Genomic DNA, 18,211 nt, shown 5'->3' with positions numbered 1-18,211 from the left:
AAAACTATTGCAGAATTTAGTAAGCCCATCTGTTGACAAGGGGGACATTAATTCCTTAGGGATGTTAGAAACAAGGATCAGTTGAATGTTTAGCAACATGTGGAGTTAAGTAGACCAGAGAGGTGAAAGATTAAGTAGTTGCAAAGTATTTTTTAAACAAACCCAGGTGTTAAACAACCGTGTAAGATGTGACAACCTTAACTGTGCACCTTCACTATGAACCATAGTTTCAACCAGACCAGTGTGAGGCCTGGGAATCCTATTTTCATGTACAATCATACCGTTTAATTTGAGGATGTATTGAGGATAAATATATTTTACTCATTTTTGCATTCATGAAAAGCTGTTAGGGAGTAGCAGGTACATGAATGAATGCTCGGCTCTGCCTTGTGCAATCTCAGCAGATGAGAGCAGGCCTGCCCTAATTAAAAGTATTTCCTGGTAAACCGCAAACTAATCCTGGACACACAATATCTGTGCAGTATCATCAAGAAACCACTAGGAGGTAGTCTTGCCTTTGGGAGGAATGCGCATAAATTGGTAATATATAAGTCTGTGATGCTAGTCCATGACCAAAAAACACAGGTGATGACTGTGGGGGTTTACCACATGTCTATGGTTTACCATAGATAACATCTATGGGATATACTATTAGTAATTCACTGTTATTGAAGAGACATGCAATTTCACATATCCATTTGGATTTAGCTCAGAAGAATTTCTTTTTGAATCATTTATCCAATTGTTGCACAAACTAACACAAGTTCGGAACTGTTTATTTCTGTGGGGGGAAATGACTTGTTTAATCTATAAAATGGAAGACAGGAGCTGTGAGCATGTCACGTTATCGCATATCTGAACCCCTTATTGTTAAGAATAGATTAAAGAGACCTTTGAAAGATGGGGCCACCGTCTATTTGAGGCCCTCAGTCTGACTGCTGCATTTTTCTTAGATCTTCTTGTGGATGTGAGCCAAAGATCCAGAGCCAGGGAGACTCCTGCTCCGGCACCCTGAAGAGCAGCCGCCAGACTGGGTTAATCGTGGGCTAGAGGACCCTTATTCTCGCTACAGGCAAGGCAGCAATGAAAAAGCTGGGGAGAAGGCTATTGAGGAAACCTAATACAACGACATTAGGGCATCTATGGGATTGAACCTAGTGTTGAATCTTAATGTGTCGGTGTTATATTATTTTCAATTATTGAGTGAAGTGATTATTTCAGTAGGCCTATAGGTTAATTGCCACAGCATTATGACACATATGCTTAATGTTATTGATATTTGTTGTGCTTGGCTACAATATACGTTAGGTACAGACGTATTTATTACACATTTATTACACAACAAGATGTTTTCGATATTAGACGATTGGTTCAGCTGTTGGTTCAGATGTTCTTCAGACATTTGTTGTACATACATAAGATTTACAAAAGGTGGCGGTAAGGCACTGGGGAAAGGCCACAACCAAGCCCTCCCTTCCCATCACGCTTTGCAGTTATCCATCCACCAGAGGACAAGCAATAAGGTCGGCATATCTTTTCTGCGCAACCGAAGTAGGCCTTTTCACGACAAGCTCTCCCATATCAGTTTTTCCAAAACTAAAGCCTGTTTAACCGGTATCATTTCTAGTGTCTCCCGTCGGTATTGCTTCTCAAAATGCTAATTTCAGTAGCATTAGTCAAACATTCATCGCTTGCGAAGATGGCAAGCTGGATAAGATCCGCTATTTCAAACTGGATAGCCTGGAAACCGACATGCCATGTTTCATCTGTCGTGAAATGTCCTTCTTTCTCTCGACAAGAAGCAAGTTGACGAGATAAGATTTAAACTGGCGACCTATACCGTAGCCGGGTCTTGTCTCCCGTGCATTTCTACATAGCTGAGCATTCATGAGGAGTGAACCACAAGTACAATTGTCGTTGCATACACCCGTTACTGTAGGAACAACTTACAGTATTATCAACACAGTGAGGCAATATGCCACCAACTTGACAGGATCTCTCAGTGTCAGGCGTATGGGTCGTGCAAGGTGAATCCCAGATGGCTATCTTTAGCCAAACACAAACTGGCCTTGTGAAATAGCCTCACTCAAAGTAAACATACACTTGCATGTGCACCTGTGTCATACTTCAAAAGAATTGTAATGCCACATAACTTCAACCAGACCCGAAACTGCTTCCAGAACTACCTGGGTAACCAACCACCATTTAAATTAACCATCCTCTTCAAAAATAGCATGACAGCCAATAAATGTATTTGAGATGGAACACAAATCCTACCTGCTCAGACCAACACACAGGTCTACAGCTGTCAAAAGGTGCACTATCCCCCCTTTACATGGTCCCACAGTCTGACAGTTGCATTGAAGGAATGCACTGACACATTATCTACATGTTTTTTATGGTCAAGTTACTCTGGGTGGTTCCCAGTTAAACTCTGCTGAATCCTACCTAAACTGTTTAACCTTGAGCAGAAGGTAAAACAGGGTAGGTTCATATTCTACACGGGTTGGAGGTGGGTGATTTTTTGTTTGTTGAAAGTTGAATTGCATGTGTGGTGCGCATAATGCACTGATAGTTATAACTGTAGTCTAAATGTTGTGTGGAGGCTTCTGACATTAAGCTCCAAGTCATCAGACTTCAGTCCACTTTTCCTTTTTTGCCTTTTACTAAGTTTACTGATTCAGCATATTTGTTCTCATGTCTGAATGCCCTAATTTTGCATGTCAGCTAATGTGGTATTGCTAATGTCAATGGACGTGACAAAAGTTATTGATTGCCTCAGAAATCAATCAACCGAGCTCAACTGTTTTAGTGGTATTGATTTCTGTCACTTTCCAGCTGTCTTACTACCAATATGTGGAATAGGTTTTTCCACTTCATAAATAAATGATGATGTCTATAATTGTTCACTTCCTTATTTACAGTCTTTGCACACAAAAAGCCAATCGTCTTGCGTCTAATAAAGGTTCCATTCACCCTAGTTGATCTAATTGAAAAAGCTGCCTAATATCAAAGTAACTTTATGTACGTTGTACTGGTCTTCCCTCTACTTTCATATATACAGTCAAGAACTTCATTCTCCCTCTATTTCTCTCTCTCTCATATAGGTGCAAAAGTGGGATGACCAGATTGATAGTGGAAGTTTTGCTGAAAAGATCTAAAGGGGAGACAGTTGCGCTCTCCCTCATTCTTACCCCGCCTCTTTCCCTGACCTGATGCCCAGTCCAGCATCTTAATGCTTCTGTCGAGCATTTTGATGTTTCTGTAAAAATGTGACAAATACATATTTTATGTTGTGATTTATCTTTTTGTTTGTCTTTTATTACTCAAACAGTGGACGATATTGTTTTACACACACTGGCATTGTTCTGACTTTGTGACTACCCATGTGATTTTGGAAGTGACATGAGTAATTCCTGGTAAATGCAGATGTCAAAATATAGAAGGAGGTAGTGTTTTGTGTGTATGTGTGTGTGTGTGTGTGGGGGGGTTCTGCCTGTGACGACTGCAGCTTGTTTGGTGCAACAGGTCTAATCTGTATCACTGTGGTCATGAGGAAATTAAACTGTCAGCTATGCATTTTTGGCCGCATCTGGTATCAATGATACCATATCATTACAAACGTATCATTGCTAAAGGTCTATTAAGCCCCTGTATAGCCTACAATGACATACACAACATTATTTCGATGCAATAAAACACAATGACACAATTAGACAAACTGGTTAATAAAGGAAGACCTCACAACAGAAAACACAACCTTTAGGGTGATTGAGGTCGCTTATATCGAGAGAGTCCAAATAGATCGGTAGGGCGCGTGATGCGTTGCTTGGGTACCAGGCAGCTTTGCATCAGCAGCATCCATCATCAGCTGATTGTCAAGGTCGCCAGCGCGAGGCATCATGGGGAGGGTCCGTTGAATCCACTCCGGGACCGGCATTGCATGCAGAGAGGCCACCCCTTTTGCTCATGACGGCGCAGATGTCACGAAGTCTATTGCAAAAAAAAGTCACAGATTATCGAAGGAGGTTGCGTATTGGCAGTGTTCTTGTTTTTCATAGGCTGATGGTATATTTCGTCAAAGTAAACGTGCGGATTGCCTCGTATCCCAGTACTATATGAAACGTATTGTTAGGAAGACATTGCGAGTGGTTGAGTTTGCATTTGGTGCTACCAAAGGGGCGGGTGGACAAGCTTATCTCTTCGAGTCACGACAGGTGAATTTCGTTGAATTTCTTGATTGATTTAACTGCGATTGCTTTGCAGGATATTGCGGAGAAACGTTACTCCTGGAATATAAATGCATGTTTCCGAAATTGTTGGATTTGTATCTTGTTTGACTACAGAACAGGCCAGGCCCGATATCACTGGGTGAATTTGACTTCCAATTTGAGTTAAATGTATTGAGTTAGGGTCTTTCCTTCTCTTTGTAACAATGTAGCTTGTTCATAACAAAGTGATAGTATGGCAAACCTGACTATTTGCGACAGCTTGAGTCTGAAATAGGTTGAACATTTTCTTGATTTTCTTGTCAAGATTAACGTGACGGGGGAGCTGCAGTCAGTAGTTTCACAATTGTGTGCATGCGGGTACCATGGACAGCGACTGACAGCGTTTGCTTGCTTTTCCGGACATTCGGTGTGCCTGACGAGATACATTTATTTCCACCGCAGATCTTCCATTAGTACTCCTGTTTTTGGAGGGAACTTGAAGGTTTTCAATCAGGTGGGAGCGGCACTTTGGTCCAGCCGGCGCCCAGAATTGACTAAAGATGGAGGGCGAGGTAAGGACTGCTTTTAACTGTGAACACGTACCCATGTGCATGTTCTACTAGGAGGAGTAATGTTCAACTCAAAGTAGCCCTACATAGCTGCTTTGACTGTACAAATAATAAATTAGCATGTTTTATGTAATATACTGCTTACAACCCATTCTGAAACAGAATGTGTTCTGATGCATGCAACCCTCTACAGATGAATGAGTGGGCATCAAATGTGTGTTGCTTTACAGCTCTGAGTCATACGTTTTCACTGTGTTGTTTATGAGCAATGCAGGGGAAAGTGAGTTGCTGGATGTGAATTTCCAGAATGTATAATGTTTTACACACACACACACACACACACACACACACACACACACACACACATACACACACACACACACACACACACACACAATAGTTCCAAAAGGGCAATCTAAATGTCATGACTTGGCATGAAATTCCAAACTGTCATGCCCACTATATTGACTGTTATATGGCATAGGCTCATAGGCAAAAGGATCAGTGGATCCTTTTTGGATCCACTGATAATCTATGTGATTTTATTGAGTTTACATCTCAAACAAAATCGATGCAGCCTTTCCACTTCCTGATTCAGTCTGATTGGCCCTTGGCTCTGGATGGTCTAAGAGTGAGCATCAGCGATTGGCCAGTTGGATCTAGGTCAGGACATGGGTTGTGATTGTTGTATCTTGTGATTAAAGTCGGAAATATTTCTGTCACACATCCAGTCCCATAATGCTTTTGATTGAGCGCTAAGCCAGATTTATTACTATTCTGTGTGTAGGGGTGTTTGTGTTTTGGGTCCATTTAAGCTTTGTTTATTTCACTGTCACCTCCAGGCAGTTGTTATGACACAGAGGTATATATGTATACACAGGAAGGGGACATGGCCAGGGATCACGGCGTGTGAGCATCATTGTGTTAAGAATGCAAGGAAAAGAGAGATACTGGAGCCACCGTCTAAAAACAGAATCAGAGCACTCTGTCCAGCAAGGTCATATTAGATATGTTCCACTGCTCTGACTGGAAGGATGGTGTTTTATTCAGATGAGCGTTGTTCACTTTGCAAGACCTTTTACTAACACAGAACACTCTGGCCCCTTAAGCCAGGGGAGTCAGATGGCTGAGCGGTTAGGGAACCGGGCTAGTAATCTGAAGGTTGCTAGATCGATTCCCGGCTGTGCCAAATGACGTTGTGTCCTTGGGCAAGGCACTTCACCCTACTTGCCTCGGGGGGAATGTCCCTGTACTTACTGTAAGTCGCTCTGGATAAGAGCGTCTGCTAAATGACTAAATGTAAATGTAAATGTTAAGCGGTAGTGTGTATTTCTAGAGCCATGTTGACAGTGTAGTTCAAAATGATAAGATAATATTTGGCTCAGAACAACATTGCACTTGTGTGATACAGTTACATTTATTAATTATACTGTATGTTATTCCAAAATGGGTTTGTAATGTGATTATACATTCACAGTCAGAAAATGTGCCTTGTGTCAGCCAAATATCATCATCTCTGCCTCTTCTCCTGGTTCCTGTGTTGTATAGAGTATTGACCTGACTGATGACATGAAATACAAATGAATAATCTGTAATAGATTTTTAATAGATTTAACATTTAATATTTTACATTTTCAGCACAGGACAGCTGTAATGTCTTCTGAGTCATTGTGACTTCACAGGAATGGACAGAGGAGATAGAGAGAGAGAATGGGGGAGAGATTTAAGAGAAAGGTGAAATGCAGGTCAGACTGAGAAAGAAGGGGAGAGGAAGGGAGAAGATTGATGGTTTAACTTGAAGATAGGGTTGCCCCTCACTGTCTTGTTGAAGTTTGTATACAATCTTGAAATGACACAGTTGCTTTTGCAGTGGTTTATGTCCAAGCCTTGTGATATGCTTGTCTCCCTCTGTTGTGCTTTTGTTCTGAAATGTTCACAAGGATCCGAAAGTTTGTGTGACATATTTTCAGAGTTATGTAAACGGTTCCTCTTGCCAAATCTCAGCATCATTTAAGTCTCCATGGCAGTCATTTGTAACCTTACCCTGATCAAACTTAGTAATTCTGCAAACAAACACACATACACACTCACACATACATACATGAACAAACATGCTCAAACACACACTTCATTTAGATAAAGGTGGAGTGTAGGGCGTGGTAAGGCAGGGTAGGTGGGACCATTTCTGTATCACATATCCTCCGGTAAAGTGTCCCATCAGCACTGTCTCTCTATGCTGTCCTATATTACAGCATTCAGCAGAAAACACACAGTGGCCTGGTGCCTAACCTGTGAAGATGTTACATCAGAGGACAGGGTCATACCAGGACACACTCTTTGGTAGAAATGTTTTAATGGGAGCGCACAGGTAAACAGGGCTTGCCTGATCTGATGTGCAAGGCTTGTATTAATCTGCTCTCTCTCTCTCTCTCTCTCTCTCTCTCTCTCTCTCTCTCTCTCTCTCTCTCTCTCTCTCTCTCTCTCTCTCTCTCTCTCTCTCTCTCTCTCTCTCTCTCTCTCTCTCTCTAGAAGAAACAGGTTACAGGGTACCTCCTGTTCTCATTGGGTACTGCTGTCATTGGGTCTCTGCAGTTTGGCTATAACACAGGAGTCATCAATGCCCCTGAACAGGTTGGCGTTTTGTTTTTGTTGTTGTTTTTTGGAGGTGGGGGTCAAGTGTGTGTCTATGTTTTTAAACACTGTTATCGACAGCAAGTTAGTCAAGTGTTTTTCTATCATTTTTCTATATTCGTACATCCTAGTATGCCTTCATGTCTGCTGTCTTTCTCTCTTTGTTGTTCAGAAACTGCGAGCCTTCTTCAACAGCACCTGGATGGAGCGCTACAACGAGCCCATCAGTCCGGGTGTGTGCACCATCGTGTGGAGCTTGGCCGTCGCCATCTTCAGTGTGGGCGGCATGGTGGGATCCTTCAGTGTGGGCGTCATGGCCAACCGCTTTGGGCGGTGAGTACGGACATCCTATTCATCAACCGATCTGCTTCTGGATCAGGGATCTTGGCCACAAGTGACACCCCAGCGACGACACACTGTGCAGTAGTGATAATGTGGCCTGTCACTAGTTCTACCCCTGGTTAGGCTGTCAGGCCCTGTCAGGCTCCCAGGAGTCACTGGAGTTTGCTTAGATACCAATGCTCCAGTTTTCAGTGTAGACATTCCAACGTGTTTCCTTATACTGTCTCTTACGTTTCTAACTTCACCCTCCCTTGCTTCTCTGTCATCGTCACTTTTCTTATTTTCTGTAAACATGAAAAGAAAAAAAAAGCACACTGTGTTTAACCATTTAACGTCCACTAACCTCTAGCCCCCTATCCGTCTCCCTGTCTCTGCTCCAGGCGGGGGTCTATGTTCTTGGTCAACATCCTGGCCGTGATTGGGGGTCTTCTGATGGGCTTCTCCACCATCTGCTACTCCTATGAGATGGTCATTGCTGGACGCCTCATCATCGGCCTCTTCTGTGGTCTCTTCACGGGCCTCACTCCCATGTACATTGGCGAGGTGTCCCCCACCTCACTCCGGGGAGCCTTCGGCACCCTGAATCAGCTGGGGGTGGTCATTGGCATCCTGGTGGCACAGGTAGGTCTGATTGCATCTCTGTCTCTTTCTCGCTATTTCTTTCTCGCTATTTCTCTCTCTCTATTTCCCCGTACCTCATTAGCTCTCTCTTTGAACGTGTGCACGTGAAAACTCCGGTGGGCAAACTATACGTATATGTTGTTCCCTCCTCTAGATCTTTGGCTTGGAGTCACTGCTGGGGTCGGACACCCTGTGGCCCCTGCTGCTGTCACTGACAGTCGTCCCAGCCGTGCTGCAGTGCATCCTGCTACCCTTCTGCCCCGAAAGCCCCCGCTACCTCCTCATCAACCAGAACAAGGAGGAGCAGTCTCGCAAAGGTGGGCGGCGCTCCCACCCAGGTCCTCTAACCCTTATACAGCAAACCCTACCTGTTTAGAAATGACCCCTCCAACAGTGACCATTGGTAAAGGCCTTTGCTGGGCTATGCATTTACCCAGTCCTGTGGCTTTTCATGGGGCCTAATGTATGCAGATGCAGGCCAAGCCAGATCAGACTGGAGCTTGGCTGAACCAAGAAGAGAGTCCTTGAAGCCAGCAGATGGTTTTGGCACTTAGCCTTGGTCCAGTGTATTTCACTGGAACAACAGAGAGGCTCTGACCTCAGGCTCCTTCACCTCACTGCAGCAACACAACCGCTTCTTTTTTTTATGTTGTTTATCATTTTTGCAGCTTCATGAATTCTGTCTTTTTTTGATTAACCTTCGTTGCTTTTTCATTGGAGAGCGGTCAGCAATCAAGCAATTCATCTCTCCAAAACAAAAGCATAAAATGGAAGCATGTGAATGAACATTTGTGTTGCCTTCTCTTTTTCTCAGACTCTTTCACTCATTCTTTCCTTCTCTCCACCTTCCAGCCCTGATGCGTCTGCGCGGTAGCGAGGACGTCAGTAAAGACATGCAGGAGATGAAGGAGGAGAGTGCCAAGATGGCCGCTGAGAAGAAAGTAACCATCCCAGAGCTGTTTCGTATCCCAGCCTACCGCCAGCCACTCCTCATTGCTGTTATGCTGCATCTCTCCCAGCAGCTGTCCGGGATCAATGCGGTGAGTTCTTAAATCCCATGAGGGTTTGGGGACAATGCAATGTAATACGTTTGAAAGGTCATGTGGTTATCTGCAAATAGCAATTAGTGTGTAGTATTGACCCTCGTCAATAAGGAGCTGTCTGTGACCTGCTTTGCACATTTAAAAGGCAGGTGCTGTCAGCTCTGCAATGTGTAAAAGATTGGATGGGATTACTCAGAATACAACAGCTAAACACTAAATACAATTATTTATTTACCACCAACATGACCTTTCCGCAAATACATTTCATCACTATGTATTCAGAATATGATCTTAAATTAGGTTTGAACCTCCTGAGTCTTTTTGTGTTTGGTGAAATGAACACAGGACATTCTGTAAACCCTGCTGATCTCTGTCCAGGTGTTCTACTACTCTACTGGCATCTTTCAATCGGCTGGTGTGACCCAGCCCATATATGCCACCATTGGTGCTGGGATTGTTAATACTGTCTTCACTGTGGTGTCTGTAAGTATCTAAGCATGTATTTATTAGGACTTTAGAAAGTATTTAATAAATTTTGCTGTGTGCGTATAAATTTTTTTCCTTTTCAGCTATTCTTGGTTGAGAAGGCGGGACGGAGGACTCTCCACCTTATTGGACTAGCTGGAATGGCGGTCAGCGCCCTGTTAATGACTATCGCTCTCTTGTTGGTAAGTGGCTTTGTCTGTCAGAAACCAGGAAACCGTGGTGAAAATATTTCTACCAGTCAATGTAGCTGTCATCAATAAATGGATCTAGCCCTCTTTCCTAACGCTGATGCTCTATCCCTCCCCTTGTCTGTCTGTCTGTCTGTCTGTCTCTCCATTCCTCTCCACTTTCCTCCATCCTTTGTCTTTCCTTTCCCTCATCCTTCTCCCTCCCTCAATCTCTGAGCAGAAGCACATTGAGTCTCTGAGCTATCTAAGCATAGCTGCAGTATTTGCGTTTGTGGCCATGTTTGAGATGGGGCCTGGTCCAATCCCATGGTTCATCGTGGCCGAGCTGTTCTCCCAGGGCCCACGTCCTGCCGCCATGGCCGTGGCCGGCTGTTGTAATTGGACGGCCAACTTCCTGGTTGGAATCAGCTTCCCAAAGCTAGAGGTGAGACTGAAAAATTGCAAATTAATTGTATTTTTTAAATAAATTATTTATTTAATATTGATTTATGTATTCAAATGAAGGTCCTGTGTCAATTTATTTATGCACGTGAATTGTGTTCTGTGTGTCTCTTGACCCCTCTTCTGCTCTCTCTTTGACACTCTCAGGAACTTTGTGGTCCTTACGTCTTCATTATCTTCATGATCCTCCTCATCTTCTTCTTCATCTTCACCTTCTTCAAAGTCCCAGAGACCAGAGGCAAAACCTTTGATGAGATTGCACTGTGCTTCAGTGGCATCCCAACCACCAACACATCGGTGGAGGCCGCGCCCATCAGCACCAGCGCTGCTGTGACACTTCCTGCTTCCCCTGTGAAAGAGAAGGTCCCTTTGGTTGAGGCACCTCCGGCAGAGGATAAATCTAACTCTACTGTACAGGAAAGCTTGTAGGAAACCTGTTGCGGGTTAGAGGTAAAAGGTATAAGGTCAAAAAGAGCATGGAGGGTAAGATATTAACAACAACAAATCAAAGCTTCAGTCTTCAAGTCAATGAGAGGTGAGTTTGTAAGCAACGACACAAACAGATTTCCTCAAAGGTCAATATGGGGATCAGGAGACGCTTGTAGCGGACATTTTGGTGCAATACAGTAGATTTAAGGGTTCTGTTTATTAACTTAGTTTAATTACTTTTTAATGTTACCTCAAAAGGGATCATGGTATTTATAATACCTCATTTAAACCTTCCATTCCGGTTTCCATTTATGATTTGAACTCCTTTTCAGCTATGCCAAAGTGTTTCAAATTTTAAAACGCACCTGGTCAAAATGGAGAACAGCTAATGTTTTTGATACACACTGTATTGGTTTTAACCGTCAAAGTAACTTGTAAAGTGAAGAGAAGAGAGGGGACTATAGTTTTGTTAGGAATAGTATTTTTACAAACCCGCCCCATATAATTAAGGCAGTTAAAGTACAAAATGATACATGATTATTGCCACTCTTAATCATATAAACCGAAAAAAGATCTCAAATTGTATAAAAATAGAAGTCACATGTTCTGCTCGGGCACTTTAGCTGCATCTTGTAACCCTGATGTAATGTAATGTCTTTATAATCAGCAGCAGACAGAGCTATGAAAGCAAGTATCCAACACTAGTCAAAAAGCACAAAAGCGCTTTATCAATCACGGGTTAGGCAATGAATTATTTATAATTAGAGAAATATACCTAAAGGGAGTATTTTTATAATCTGCCCATAATATGAATTAAGGATAGAAGATCTGTTTCAATCAATTAATCATTAATAATTGGAGAAATATCTACCTAAAGGGGGTGTTCTTTTGCATCCGCCAATATGAATGTAGTATAGTTTAGAATTACAATAGGATAGTAAAGTAATAGAATCACTAACCCTAATAACTTATTAGGAAATTGTATCTCATCATACCAAAAGAGCTTTAGAATTAGGAATGGTCATCTCAAATTATGGGTATCTTAGAGCTGTTGGTAGTTTGTAGAGGGGAGACTCGAAATGTAATGTAATGAAAATGATTTTAGAGCTGGTCACAGTGATGCTGGGATGTGGAGTGCAATGATGATTCTTGAGCGGAGATGCTTTGATGATTTGGTGAAAGAATTGTAAGAATCTTATTTTGTTTGTTGTTGGTTCATGGAATTTTATTTTGAACGCTACAGTGAACTGCCGTTGTGAACAAACATGAGGAGCCACATATTTTTTCAAATAACTCAATTACGAGTTTGTGCTCATTCTAGTTTGTCATGCTTTGTCTGAAGATAAACTACGTGGAATCTAATTCATGAAGAATTGTATTGAAAGAGTTGATGTTTCACAATTGAGTACTACAGTATGTTACACAATATATTTAAATAAGTATTTGTGCTTGTGTAAATTAATTGGAGTAATTTATCGCCCCTGCACTTTTACCATTGATCTTGCTTTGAATTAAGTCAGAGTCATTGCAGTGTTGTGTATTGGTCATACAGTATATTGTGAGTATATGTATGTGTTGCACAGGGCAAATGCATTCCCTTGATGGTAGTGGTCTATATTGTCTTTGATCTCTCTCTTTTCCACGACAACACTAACCCTACTGTTACTATGACTGCGGTACTACTACACTAACCATACCCTGCTAACTTATGCACATGTGCGACAATTCACTCACTGCTACTTACAAACCTTAGGAAAATATTAATTTGTAAATATGTAATTTTTAAGAGAGAATATTTATATGTTGACTGCTATGGTTGAATGTGCACTCATTGTAGTTTTTTTACCTTGAGAATGCCGGTGGGTCAAACAGAAAGAAGATTTAACAGTACTTGTGTTTAAACGGTGGTGAGGATGCAATTGACCATGTTACTCTCTTAGAGAATTCCAACAGTGGTTCCAATTAGCACTGCCCCACTAGACATAGACTCGGGTTAAAACTAGTGTCTTAATCCTGTCTCATTGTCCTAATGTTCATTGACACAAATGCTAAACTCTGTTGATTTTGCTTCACAAACCAAACCAATTGACCTCCTCAATGTTCATATTGTGCGCTTGCCTTTCATTACCTGTGTGTGTTTCCTTTGGTACACCAGTGCACCAGTCCCTTTGTCTGCTGCACCTGTTCTCTGTTTGTTGTCTCAAGCAACGCTTGTTCTTTGCTTGTGCTGTGTTTAAACATGCTTTCACAAGGCTTTGCCACAACAAGGGCATTTACTCAAGGTCTATGGTCAGCCACCAATGGTGATAAGGGAACTCATTTGATGTGATGTGATGAACAGTAAGGTGCAGTAAAGTACAAGTTGAGAGACATTTGGTGTTTTCTTTACAGAATGCTATAGAGTAGATTAACTACTGTATGATAAAATGGCCAGAAAATATGTTCCTTCTCTTAATCACACTTAATGAACAACAGCAATGATGCCAACTCAACTGTCATATGTTTTTGTTTCTTTGTGTTTGTATACAAATATAATGTTGTTAAATAAAATATACATCATCATCCAGAAATGGACCATAGGCCCTACTTCTGCTTACTCAGTATGTGGGTGTGAGTGTGATGAGTATGGCAGTTAACTATCTAGTTGAGAGTGTGGGAGGCTCTAAGGAGATACATTGGTCATGTTTTCCACATATAAAATATTTTATTTGCCGCGCTGAGAAATATAATTGAATCTACTGTTTATTCCCCTTTCTGACCAGAGTGTTTGCAGCGTACGCACATTTGATTGGGCTGTGGTCGAGGATGTGGGTTTTGGACTGACAAATACTTCCGCCAAGGATATACACCTATGTAACCTCCGTTTCCACGTCCTTTGTTGTGGTGTTGTTTTACAGTTGATTATATCTTCGTTCATCTCCTGTATTTTTTTGAAAGAAATCACTATGAATATGCAGAACAATTTTCATGAAAATTTATATATTTGGAGGAGACGAGTCAGGAGTGATCGAGGAGAGGAAACGAATTCCGACTAATGGGATGGACCCCAGCACAACACAGCAGTTGTAAATTTATGCAAAAATACTAATAGCAACAGGATTTACTTTTACTTTGAATTATTTCAAAGATAAATTATTCCGGATAGTTACAGGGTCGGGAGACAATCGCAGGTCGGTGCCAATACGTGGTGTGTGGTGAGAACGCAATGATGATGTACAGCAGTACTGTGTGCTCTGATGCTAGCTTGGCTAACAACGTTAGCTTCGTTAGGTTTGTAGCTCTAGAAAGCTGACTAGCTAACTCGTAACTAGTTAGGAGTAGGACTATCTGTAACTGCAGGTGGTCGAATTGAAAATGTAACATCAATTGCAGTGCAACAAATGATCGGAATAGATTATTGCTAACGTAACATTACCTAGAATGCTTACTGGCATTCCAAATGTTTTTTTTGTTCGACCAAATGTAAAGCATTTGTACATAGCTCTGGCAGTGTATGTTGCATTCTATATATCTTCTATATGCTAATAGCCTATTCAAGATCACATTTGCATTAAGCTTTTCAAAGTGTAATTAGTTGGTCTCGCTCGTGTCACTGTATGTAAGATGTCGTGGCAGTGATTGAATGCTATAATGTTACAGATATTATTCTTATTCAAGCATAGCTAGCCTACATCTTGCTCAGCACATCATTGTGTTCGGTATGAAGAATAATGTGCACCCACACTGAGTGATAGTCACGTCTTTAGGGGAAGTATTTTCAGACAGGTTTGATTGAAAGCCGCTGTCTTTATTTCTGCCAGTTATGGAGACAGATGGGGACCAGAATAAGCAGAACTCCACCAATGGTAGTGCCCCATCAGGAACAAACTCCCGCCCCTCTCAGATGAACTCGATGTCCCTGTATGAGAGACAAGCTGTCCAGGTTTGTATCTGTCTATATATTTATGCTGTATTTATGTGTGTGTACGCCCTGTGTCTGTAGTCATCCATGAATCATGCAAAACTTCTACACACCACCATGTCACAAGCCTACCAGACCCATGTTTTTTAGAAGGGTTCATATATCAGCGTGCCGTACTCTCTCTCAGTTTCTCTCTCTTTCTTTCTCTCTCTCCCCATCTGGCCCCTAACGTGGTGTGTATGTTGTGAAGGCCCTGCAGGCATTGCAGAGACAGCCAAACGCTGCCCAGTACTTCCAGCAGCTCATGCTGCACCAGCAGATCAACAGTGCCCAGCTCCAGAACCTGGCTGCTGTACAGCAGGTAAACAGTCATGCAGGAAGAAAAAGTAGGCTAACTCTCTGAAAAATTGGGATCTACACATATGTTTGATCATGTGGGGACCATTTTGGGCATGTGTAATGGTAGGCTGGTAGTGATCTTTTGGGACAATTCCTTTTTTGTATGTGTTCAAAAATGTTTTTTGTTTTCTCGCTCTCATAGGCCACTCTTGCTGCCAGTCGCCAGTCCAGCCCCTCGGGTAACAGCCAATCCCAGAGCACCAGCACAACTGTAACTTCTGTAAGATTGATTGCATTCACTGTTCTCAACAAATGAAGGCACAATATCAGCACAATAAATAAATACATTCTGTTTCCTTTTGGAAGAGTTAACATTTAGTTTCTTCTTGACAGGTGAATGTAACCACCTCTGGGGGCGGGGTCACAGCTAGCACCCGCGCTATTGGTCAAGGCTCCTCTGCAACATCCACCATCAGCCAATCGGTATTGCTGAGTGGGAGTGCCGGAGGACAGGGACAGATGTATCTGAGAGTGAGGAATTATCTGCTTTAACAAAGATCCTAACATCTGATTTTGTTTTATGTGCAGATTGGATGTGCCTATTTTAATGATACATTGCTTCTGTGACAGGTGAACAGGTCTCTGAGGGCCCCAATATCCTCCCAGCTCATCTTCATGCCTGGTAATACAGCAACAGCTGCCATGGCGACAGTAACTCAACAACCACAAGCTCAGCAACAACAACCCCAGGAAGTGACACCCACTTCTTCCTCCAGCAACCAGTCAGATAGTGACCAGGTGTGGGCTGAGTTTGTTTTTCTCAAAAATTATTTGGTTGTGTGCATTTTTTCAGTAAGTGTATGCAATCATTGTTGAAAAAAAGATTTTATCCCTTTTCTCTCCATCAACATCTTCTGTCTCTTTTTATTTTTCTGTCTTTCTCTCTCAGGTGCAGAACCTGGCCCTGCGTGGTGCCAGGGGGATTGGGGTGAAGACTGAAGCCCCAGAGAGAGGGGACTCCGGTAGGGTGAAGAACAACAGGAGTTGGCCTCCTAACCTAGCCAACTAGCCAACAAAATCTGTTCTTTGTCTAATTTTTTGAGATGCTAATTATTGTGATAGGGCTGATAAAGTATTAATTTTGACTGTCTTTATTATTTTGCTCATGTTTTGTCTTCCCTGATTTTATTTTTAGCCACCTACTCCCTCATCCAATCTTCTCAGTCTTCCACTAAGCCCACCCAACAACAGCTGCCCCACATCAAGATCCCAACATACCCCCAGAGCTCCAGCAACAGCCTCAAATCTGGCAACCCATCCTCCTCCTCAGGCTCGTCCATCCCCCTCTCCCAGCTCCTCCTGCATGGTCCTAGCTTCGCCTCGGGACGTGCACTTACAACGGTAACCTCCACTGCCACGGCAACCCACATCTTGGTGCCCACTTCCAGCGCCAATAACCAATCACACGGTTATCCGGTTGGGGCTGCCACCATCAAGCCCAGTGTTGCTGCTCAGACTCTGGTGGTCCAGCCTCTTCAGAAGAGCTCTGTCAACGCCGGAGACAAAGCAGGAGGACACGGGAATGGACCAATCCCCATCCAGCCCAAAACTTTACAAGGACTCCGCCTTCCTCTCCCGCTCCCTTCAAGGAACCCTCCTCCTATCTTGCCTGCACCCCCTTCCATCAACCAGACAAGCACCACCCAACCTCCTCCTCATATCCCCGTCCAGATCGTTGGGGCCAGGCAGAGCAGCTTAGGAAACTCCCAGGCTTTGGCCCTGGCACAGGCCCGGAGCTCCAGCTCCCAGGACGGGGCTGTGCTCAGCAGCTCCAGCAGCCTGCTCACCATGGTGGCCTCCCTAGCCTCCAGAGAGGGAGGGGTCATGGGCCGAGGGGCAGGGATAAAGAACCTTCAAACGCCCCAGGAAGCCCCCCAATTGGCTCACGTCTCCCACGTGCACCCACAAGCCAAACAGAGCCCAGGACCGAATACCAATCAGAACTGCACCTCAGCCACAGCTACCATCTCCTCACAGTCCCCGTCCTCCGTCTCCACTCCTCCTTCCATATCTCGCTCCTCCCTCTCACTGGCTAGGGAGGAGTCAAGGAGTGTGTCCACCGTTGTGCCCACCAATGGAGATGCAGCAAGCAGTCAGAACCCCCTGGTATGTGGCCGGCCAATCACTCCCAAATTGTAATAGGCACTTTATCGGTCTCCAACGGGAAGGACATACAGTCACCAGATATTTTCTACACCTCAGTGACAACAATCTATAAGAAAAGCAATGCTGTGTAACTCTCTTTGTCTGAAACAACATTTACCAGGGAAAGCCGGTGATTGGCTCGCTGAAGAGGAAGTCCGAACCGGATGCAACCATTGAGGAAGATGGCCCCTCCCCTCCACAGCTTCAGCCAGTGAGGGAACAGTCCCCTACACCCCTCTCCTCTGCTGTTGAAGCAGGTGAGATAAACTATTGCTAGGGATATTTTAAATCTTTACACATTTTCAGTGTGTCTTTCTATTTGACTATGAAAGGTGAAAACAAGCTATATTGACATGAATCACAATTTCACATCATGCCTATTTGAACACTGCTTTTTCGTCTTCCATCTCAGGCCTGGGCCCTCTTCCTCCATCCCCCTCTCCATCTCCAGCCCAGTCTGTGTCTCGTCTGGGGGGAGGACCGGGGGAAAGGGCCCCCCCTCCCCAGGCTGTAGTCAAACCTCATGTCCTCACACATCTCATTGAGGGCTTCGTCATCCAGGAAGGAGCTGAACCCTTCCCAGTGAGTGCTTATGGGATTTGTAGTGTTAAGTAGATTTAATCAAATCAAATTTTATTTGGACCTTATGCCGCTTTCATTGATCGATTGACAGGTTTGTGGGCCACTGAAGGAGCCCTCTGGTGAGGATTTAGCTAATGACAATCCAGATGCAAGCCAATCAGAGACTGTTACTCCTGCAACAGGTGAGGGTCAGACTACGATAACAACATTCCCCCAAAAATGT

At 43.3% G+C, this 18,211-nt stretch overlaps 2 protein-coding genes across 4 annotated transcripts in view; both read left to right on the top strand.

Moving 5' to 3' along the window:
• The first annotated feature begins 4,771 nt into the window (after nt 1-4,771).
• slc2a3a (solute carrier family 2 member 3a) lies at nt 4,772-10,961 on the top strand. The gene is made up of 10 exons (XM_084695971.1): nt 4,772-4,783; nt 7,310-7,411; nt 7,584-7,744; nt 8,134-8,374; nt 8,529-8,691; nt 9,227-9,414; nt 9,796-9,900; nt 9,987-10,085; nt 10,312-10,515; nt 10,680-10,961. Exons 1-10 carry the CDS (start codon nt 4,772-4,774, stop codon nt 10,959-10,961), a joined length of 1,557 nt encoding a protein of 518 aa, XP_084552097.1.
• Nucleotides 10,962-13,786: 2,825 nt separating this feature from the next.
• LOC146295351 (polyhomeotic-like protein 1) overlaps nt 13,787-18,211 on the top strand; it is a 6,961-nt gene continuing 2,536 nt past the window's right edge. The window contains exons 1-11 of one of the 3 annotated variants that reach the window (XM_084696199.1): nt 13,787-14,131; nt 14,762-14,883; nt 15,122-15,223; nt 15,404-15,481; nt 15,595-15,732; nt 15,832-15,999; nt 16,151-16,223; nt 16,397-17,367; nt 17,528-17,663; nt 17,819-17,988; nt 18,080-18,170. In XM_084696199.1, the coding sequence (XP_084552325.1) occupies nt 14,764-14,883; nt 15,122-15,223; nt 15,404-15,481; nt 15,595-15,732; nt 15,832-15,999; nt 16,151-16,223; nt 16,397-17,367; nt 17,528-17,663; nt 17,819-17,988; nt 18,080-18,170 (2,047 nt within the window). In that variant the 5' untranslated portion in view covers nt 13,787-14,131; nt 14,762-14,763. Of the gene's footprint in view, nt 14,149-14,761; nt 14,884-15,112; nt 15,224-15,403; nt 15,482-15,594; nt 15,733-15,831; nt 16,000-16,150; nt 16,224-16,396; nt 17,368-17,527; nt 17,664-17,818; nt 17,989-18,079; nt 18,171-18,211 lie in introns of all 3 variants that reach the window. The other 2 variants (XM_084696196.1, XM_084696197.1) reach the window with 2 other exon arrangements.

This window comes from Hypomesus nipponensis, chromosome 4, assembly GCF_054491055.1.
Source record: "Hypomesus nipponensis isolate SF chromosome 4, ASM5449105v1, whole genome shotgun sequence".
Taxonomy (NCBI): domain Eukaryota; kingdom Metazoa; phylum Chordata; class Actinopteri; order Osmeriformes; family Osmeridae; genus Hypomesus; species Hypomesus nipponensis.
Note: the sequence above shows the minus strand (reverse complement) of the source record. Positions and strands in the feature narration are given on the sequence as shown.

Coding starts and splice junctions, on each gene's coding strand:
- slc2a3a (XM_084695971.1), top strand. Junction 8,692..9,226: donor GGAGGAGCAGTCTCGCAAAG/GTGGGCGGCGCT, acceptor TCCACCTTCCAG/CCCTGATGCGTCTGCGCGGT. Junction 9,415..9,795: donor AGCTGTCCGGGATCAATGCG/GTGAGTTCTTAA, acceptor ATCTCTGTCCAG/GTGTTCTACTACTCTACTGG.